Source organism: Saccostrea cucullata, unplaced genomic scaffold (assembly GCF_032062105.1).
Source record: "Saccostrea cucullata isolate Sc308-1 unplaced genomic scaffold, CSIRO_AGI_Scuc_v1 ctg15333, whole genome shotgun sequence".
Classification (NCBI taxonomy): Eukaryota; Metazoa; Mollusca; class Bivalvia; order Ostreida; family Ostreidae; genus Saccostrea; species Saccostrea cuccullata.
This window is the reverse complement of record NW_026940995.1, coordinates 4,450-12,988: the sequence shown is the minus strand read 5'-3', so window position 1 is coordinate 12,988 and position 8,539 is coordinate 4,450. Positions and strand designations below refer to the sequence as shown.

Below are 8,539 nucleotides of genomic sequence, written 5' to 3'. Positions count from 1 at the left end.
GCCAAAATCATTATGAAGTGATGATGGATCATTTGTTTTTATCTCTTGGAATAGTTCTTTATCAAAGTCAGCTTCAGAGATCAAAAAGCTTTCATCAATACCGTGCAAGAGAGTGGAAATATGATTTATTTTTACGATAAAGGACCTAATGGATGGACTCAGTAGCAGGCAGGATAGACCATTTTCATATAATGTAAACAACTGTGTCGATAACATTACCTGTGAATGTCCATAGATTTTAGTCAAAAACATGTTGTTTTCTGGAATAAAAAAGTTTGGACACACTCCCTCATACACCCAATTAAGAATGAGCTTAAAGCAAATCCAGAAACACTCCAGGAGATTTTGTGGGTTCCATTGCGACATAATGTTTTCTTGCAGCATCCAGAAATTAGCAGTATTTACGTGATAGGAACACAATAATTTACTTTCATCATTTAATTTGAAGTTTATGACTTCATTTAAAAACAGTTTCAGCAAGCCATAACTTAAAAATTGGCAATGGTTCATGGTATGGACGAGCCTTTTTTCTGCCTTCGAAAGGGATATCCTCCATTCATTGTCTTGATGATTTCCTAGACGGTATCCTACTGCTACAACATGACATCCACTAGTGATGATGTCATGAACAACACGAGGTTTTGGCCACGAGTGACTGTGACATCTGTCTATCCATGTAGAGGCAGATGGAGGCCAAAAGTCATAAGCAAAACAGTTGGCATGATCAAAATCAAAATGCTTGGAAACATGAAAACTACATGGTCCATGTATTACAGAAGCAGATAACACTAAAGAGGACACATACTCTTTGTGTAAACAACTTGATACATAATATCTATCATTCATTCTGATACAAGAGAATAAAATATTATTTGATAACCATGTATTAAGTTTTGGTAAGCAGAGTAAAGTGTAGCCTGGTGGGCTATCAGAACTGTCTGCAACAATTAGCCCACATTTTCGTACATTGTAATACTGGACCTGAGATAAATCCCAAATCACTCGATGATTATTTGGCCAATTTATGATATCCACATCGGAATCGTTAAGCCTGAATCCTTCGCCGCTGCTTCCACTTATGCAAGATGACACAACAATAGCCCTGGTATGATTGTCCAATATATTGACAATATCCAGGAGATCTCTCCTCATCGCCACCTGGTGTGGAGATCCCACTATTTTATGCAGAGCCCAATAAACAGACACTGAAAAGTGCTGATAACTTCTCTCACTGATAAAAAATGAAATACGTTCATTATATAAAATATATCATACATTTTAAATAAAACGCACTGAGTATTTCACCAGTATATCTTGTTATGTCTCACCTGTTCGAGGTATTGGACGCCATTTTCCTTGTGAAATTGTTCAAATTTTTCAATGTCTATATTTCGAAAGCTTGAATTCTGCTTTCATTATAGATCTAACTTTGAAAAGTATTATTTTTTCCATTATTGAGATACTAATGTATGAATGTATATAAAGGAAAAGTTCATGATATTATTCAAAATGTATACAGTAATATATAGAGACTGCTTTTGCTCCTAATAACATGTACTCAGAGTATGAAATTATGACAATTATGAGAATATGAATATGAATTATAAATCAGAATCCATATTTTACTAATGTGTTGCATATCTTTACAGAGACAGAATTTATTGAGGCATTTAAAGTATGTACTTCATATGCATTGTGAATTTTTTCTGACACTATGAAAAACACTCTAATTTAAGTTTTAGTGTTAAATTTCATCAGCTTACTAAATGGTTGGTCTACAGAAGAGATTTAATTCAGCTGAACATGCAAAGGTTCAATTGGAATTCTCTTATTAGAATTTGTCAATCCATATGTCCATCTGTCAATCCTTAAACTTAATAGATGTATTCAACATCTTGGAATTTTCCAACACTACTAGGGATATTGAAACCGTTATTAATTTTTTTTTAACAAAAAAAAAAAACTTGACCATACAGAAACTATGAAAATAATTGCACACAAAATACAAAGGTTTAACAAGAGAATATAGAGAAAGCCGTTTTTTAAGTCAAAGAAATGCAAGATACAAATATCTTTTCATTTCGCAAGCTTGCCCAGTTAATGATAATACAGATATTAGCAGTAGTGAAGGAGAAACCTCAAGGGTACTGTGCAACAATATATTCAAGAAGTGGTGTAAATCAGATGTGGATACTTAAAAATTCCAAGGAACCTTTGGACAATTTGAAATCACAAGATGTCACCAAATTCTACATTCAAAAAATGTACGTCTTTTCAACTTTATACACAACCATTCCCCACGATAAATTAAAGTCCAGGCATTTTGATATCATTGACAGCTGCTTATTCAATAAAAATGGAACTCGTAAATTTACTTTTACCATGTCATTGGTCATTTGCAAAATTATTTTGTTACAAATCATTCTGATTGTACACACAAGTACTCTGAAGTTGACATCAAAAAGATCCTTGAATTTCTGATTGACAATATTGTGGTAAAGTGTAAATATTTAAAAAGAGTGTATAGTTTTAGTATTTTAGAATTTTTCATTTATTTGACATGCAGATTATTATTTTTGTCTGCTAAATAAGTTTGATATGATTATTTCCAGGAATTAATGTAATTAATTTATTTATATTTCAGCAGTTTATTATTCATTTAAGGTATATTATACTTTAGAAGCTTTAGAATTATTCAGAAATGAATTGAGACATTTATACATGCTTATAGCTAGAAACTTTGAGATGTCAGTGACCTATGAAGTGACCCGACAGTGAGATTTCATTGGTCGAGATTTTGGAGGGAAATCTCTTTGTGGGTAGAGTTATTTTTGGGTAGAACTGGTCATACCAGTCTTTGTGTCCAAGAGGACAGTGTGTATTTCAGTGATTCCCTAAGTTTCCTGTTTTGGGTGTTCAGTTGTATATTCACTTCATCTACATTTTCATGGAGGGTGTATTTAAAGGATCTCAGGTCTGTTGTTATATTATTTTGTATGATTGTGATTTTGTGTGAAAATGAGTGAAAAAGGTGTTAGAATGGTGAGTGAGATTTTGAGAGTTTGTTTACATGTGTAAATGAGAAACATAAATATTTTATATGACATTTCACTCTGATTCAGTCATGAAATTGTATATATGTAGGACTGAGTGAAATGAATAAATAAGTGTAAAGTTGTAAAACTAGTTTTGTAAATGGCTTGTATAACTATAATGTTATTTATCGTAAAATTAGGAATTTTATCTTTTATTTCATATAATTTAAATAATCTTTCCAATTTAAAGCATAGGTATTTTTCATTAAATTAATCAGTTATCATTATTAAAGATTTTTATATCAGCTAAGGGAGATTACTCATTTTTATGCATTCTTTCTAGGACTGACATGCATGTGTATGCATATGTAGTAGTATCTAATATCAAGACCTTTTGACCATATTGAAGATAATTTATGTGTTTTATGTTTGTGTTGTTCTATTATATGTATGTGTTGACAGAACTTTATTTTGAGTATTTGTCTTGCATGTTTACATTTTGTGTTGAATTGAATTTCATTTGTATTCAGTCCAATGCATGAAATCGTATTTCTGTGTAAATGTTCAGTAAGATTATTTGATTCTTAATTGTTTAATATCAGATAACGATTATGATAAATTATTATGATAATCTTTTAATTTAAATTACTAAATTGTCAAAGGAATTATTTTTATGATGAATTGATCTGTGATAAAGAAGTGGTAATTATTTTTTATATAAATTTAATGCAAAGAGAATATGAACTATAAAGTATGAACTTATTATAATGATAACAAATACTATATTGCAGTTGTATATATATATATTTATCTTGTCTAATAATTGTTTTTGTTATTAGAGGGTCTACTACTACTTATACTTGTACTATTAATAAAATCAACTAAAACAGAAACGATGTTGTTATTCCAAGAACCCTGTTACAATATCTATGTTTTTTTTGGAGACCAGGTCTTTCAACAATCTATTGGAATTCCCATGGGTACCAATTGCGCCCCGTTATGAGAAATCCTGAATTTGAATATTCATATGAAGTAGAATTTGTGTAAATTTTTTTGCGTGAAAAGAAGAAAACATTTGCGATGACCTTGAACTCGACATATAGATATATCGATGACGTACTGCCAATTAACAATAATTCAATTTCAGTTGTATCGCGTCATTTGATTCGTTAAACGGTTTTATCCATTTCGTATAACATAACTTGCCTACGTCACAATGAGTTACGTCAAAAACGTATCACTCCGCTTGACGTTACTTTTAAAATTATGCTCACTTTGAAGCCTTTTTCTGGAGGAAACATTGTCTCATTGTCTACACTGAAATTACCGCTTCGCGGTTTATAAAGCGTAAACTGCCCCAAGTTATGTTATATCGGATAACATAAGTTGAAATAAGCTTCATTCCTTAAATGGTAATATCCATTCTCATGTCAATACGATATATCCTAGTGGGCTTGAGATAAAAGATACTACAGAGTCTGACACATCACTTCCATTTTTAGATATTTTTCTTGAAAAAGACTTAATTGTAATCTAACAACCAAGTTCTACGATAAACGTGACTTCTTTTCTAACTTCTCTGCAGCAATATATCTCATCACCTGCATATACGAAGTTTATATATCTCAGTTGATTCGATACGCAAGAGCATACTCTACGTATTCATGAACAATTTCTAAAACGAGGTAAATCGTTGACAAACAAGTTGATAAAACAAGAATATCAGCAGCCTCCTTTAAAGTCATCATTTCGTAAGTTCTATGGTTGATACAATGACCTTGTCAGCAAATGCAATTTATCATTGAGTCATTTGCTAACAGACGTTTTTCGTACTAATTGTTAGTCCATTATTTACACACTGAATTGACGACGGAATTTTTCGTTATTTCCCGATCATGACAAGGAGCACACGACGGTTGGAACCTGTCGACAGGGGATGCTCACTCCTCCATGATCCCAACTCTAATGTTTTAGAGGTCCTTGTATGCTCTGCTCCTGATTTGCATTGTTTGAATGGAATTTTAAGCTTGAATACTGTTCGTTAACTCCATATATTCCATGAAACGACGTTTCATTAATAGTCAACTACCTGCTCCATTGGATGTTTTGCATCGTTCTTTAATGTGCATTTAGCGGAATTTCTGTATAACGTGATTTGAACAATGCGACAGTCGTAGGTAGAAAAAATGCATCTATGAAATTAGGGATCAAACACATAATTACAATTGTGAAACTCGAACTCGTTATTTTTAAAAGGCTTTCGTATTAACCATAATGGCCTTTAATCATTATTTGATATTTGGAATAAAATGCCTATTTGAAAAAAAGAAAAGGAAAGTTTATATATGGATTTTCGACACCAGAAATTGGACTGAGATCTGTGATTATGGATATTGCAAATCACAGGGTTTTTAGACAGTCATGTTTATGAAAAAAAAAGACTTGTCAAACTACCCGTTTATTCTCACCAACAAAGCAATTGAGGTAGACAATCTTAGTTATACCCTTTTTCTCAAAAGATCCTGTTTTGAATTCTAACAATATTTAAAGCTGAAATTCACACCTTGTTTTCTTTCCAAATATACATAAACTATTTTTTCCAAACATTTTAATTACAAAAGACTAGATATTGGATTTTCTTCCCTCTTTCTAATATAATAGGCGTAGGCCTACCATTAAGTAGATTTTGACATTCGATAAGAAACAAAACACATAATCGCATACTTTCCACTCAAACAAAAAATTTCACAACTTCAATGCGCTTCAGTGTGCACGTAATTTATCAATGTCAAATGCTGACTGACGTTTATCAAACTATAATTGTCAGGCTATTTTTTTTACAAATTGAACTGTCTAAGGACTTTTCAGATAGCATGAAGTCATGGGCACACGTATGTACGTTTGACAGAAGATGCTTTCTTCACCATGACACCTGATCCCATCTCATGCTTTTAGAGGTCTGTGTCTGCTCTGCTCCTTATTTCTTTTGTTTTGATGGATATTGAGCTTACTTGCTATTTGTTTTCTCTACATGTACAGTTCATAGCTTTCCGACCGTCATATAAAGACAAGAATCTTTACACGGTGTCTGGCTCTGACAACTAATTAAATTGTATATTGTTTTTAAATTTTTCACTATATTTGCCGGTGGATATAACAGGGCCTTTGAGCAGTGAGGGATCTTGTGTGTTGCGACACGGGGTCTCGGTTTATACGGTTCATCCGGCAAGAAATGATAATTAAAATATTTTTTAAAGTCTTGTTTTTATGGATATAACAGCTGAAGTTCTTGTGTGTTGCTGAGTTCATGGCAAAAACAGATAAAAGGGAAGATAAGGATCAGTTACGCAAAACAATATCTTTACTTTCTCGATAACATATAAAACATCAAAATTCAGCTCAAGATATAGAAAAAAAACATTCAGCGCATAGAATATAACTACGAGGGTAGTTCGAAAAGTTCTGGTACAACATTATCCAAATTTGGAAGAAATGAAGCAGTATTTAATTTTTTTTTCAAAATATTACTATTTATTCAAAACCTAATTAAATATTAAAAATGCAAAAATCGGATCGCGGACCAGGTCGAAATTTATTAAGTTACAGACAATACACCATATAATGTCTGTTGTCATATTCTCTGTTAAATGGAACAAAAACGAAAAAACCTATAAATTTAGATTAAGAATTGTTCTATCGAATCTTATACCAAATTATGGCTTTATATTTTGCTTTGTCGAAAAGAAATCAACTTGAAAAGATAGGCATATTCCTTATTGAAAACGACAAAAACGATGACGTTTAAAACGTCAAGGAGCAAATATAAAAATGAAATTTTGTGTTTTAGTCAGGAAAAAATCCTTAATAAACTCAAAAAATCTTGGAGGAATCAAGAAAATATGTCACAAGCGAGTTATGCATGTGTGTACAAATAGCCCAGGCAGTATTTGAGTGACAGAGACTCTGTATCGGATCAGAGCAATATGTGAAGAAACAGTTAAATTGTAAAAGTCTGACCAAAAATTTTAAAAAGTTGGAACGTCAAGGAAACACATAGGCGCTTAAGAGTAGCTTATCCTGTGAAAGCGGAGTTAAATAATAAAAGTATTTAAAACCTTAACAAAGGAAACTATACAACGAGAGCAATTCTGAAAAAAAAATAAATGTCAAGTATTGGAAAAAGGATTTAATGAGTGGACATTGGATAATACTGTGTGAAATGGATAGGGATAGTATTTTTTTTTTTTTTTTAGAAATTCTTGACGCTGTTTCGACGTTACATTGTCACTGAGTGTGCTCCGCGGGTACCAAACATGTTGATTTTAAAATGGAGTAAATTGATTTCTGATAAATTGAATGGAATGAAACTTCACATATCAACAAAAAATATTTTTGCATATTATATTGTGCTTATTTTAAATTTCTAGTGAGTAATATAACGAAGATTGACATTGTCCACGAACTTTTCGAACAACCCTCGTATATTAAAAAAATTCCTATATACAGTACTTCAATTACTTACAACTTTTGTTCTTTTATACTTTTTCTATTTAAGTAAATTCGTCTTACATAAAATATGTTTTTCCAAAAATGGATTTTTTTTCTTCATTGGGTCTGAATCCTTGCTAAAATATCTGCTTATGCAGTATTTAACATTCAATATCAAAAAACAAAAATATGTATTCATTACATCAAACATATCAATAAGTTAAAACAAAATACATTTATGGCATTTAAGTCACAGGAACAATTTAAAATATCTACAATATAATTCTGTTTATTCTCTTTAATGTTGCAGTTCGTAATTTATAAAATGGACATTGTCGTAATAGATAGTAGGAGCAGCCTAGAGGTCCCTTGTAAGCTGTTGACAGAATCCCAGCTATTTTCTATCATGATACAGTGTCGAGAACTTCTTAACTACACTTATCCGGAAATAAGTCTGTAGATCAAAATTATAATTCGTATTAGTGTAGCATTTTTTATGTTATTCACTGGAAGTTGTTTGAGCGATTGTTGGTAGGAATATAGAGCATCCTGAAGATGTTCTGTGATCTGTTGACAAATTCCTAGGATCTGCCATGATATGTCTCTGAGTACTGGGGGTATATGTGTCCCCTGGTCATCGTGAACTAGGGCCCGTAGATCATTTAGAGCTTTTTGAGTACGTACAGTGTCAAGGTGTCTGTTACAAAGGAGCTCTAGCATAAGAGACAGGACGAGAGGTGGGATAAATATCTGTTCCTCTCCATTCAAAAAAGCAGACAGCTGTTCAAGTACTAACTCATTGATATAAGCTGTATCAAAGAAAAGTTGGACTTTGTTTGCTACAACTTTCCTAAATTTTGTAGATAATGACCTTCCGCCTACAGCCTCCATATAACTATCTGGGTCAATGTTAAACATGAACATGGGAAACGGCTTTGATACTTTGAATTTTGCCATCTTTATAATAGATAATGCTTTACTGTATCTGCATGTTTGGTAGTAATACATGGCAAGGT

General features: G+C 32.1%; 1 protein-coding gene across 1 annotated transcript; it reads right to left on the bottom strand.

Annotated features, from left to right (window-relative positions):
* Nucleotides 1-219: 219 nt before the first annotated feature.
* On the bottom strand, nt 220-1,367 carry LOC134256798 (uncharacterized; the record flags this gene model as incomplete). Its single annotated transcript, XM_062739461.1, has 2 exons — nt 1,329-1,367; nt 220-1,231 (listed from the first exon to the last, which is right to left on the bottom strand). Coding segments are annotated over exons 1-2 (1,035 nt in total), but the record flags the coding sequence as incomplete, so codon positions are not given.
* Nucleotides 1,368-8,539: the final 7,172 nt, after the last annotated feature.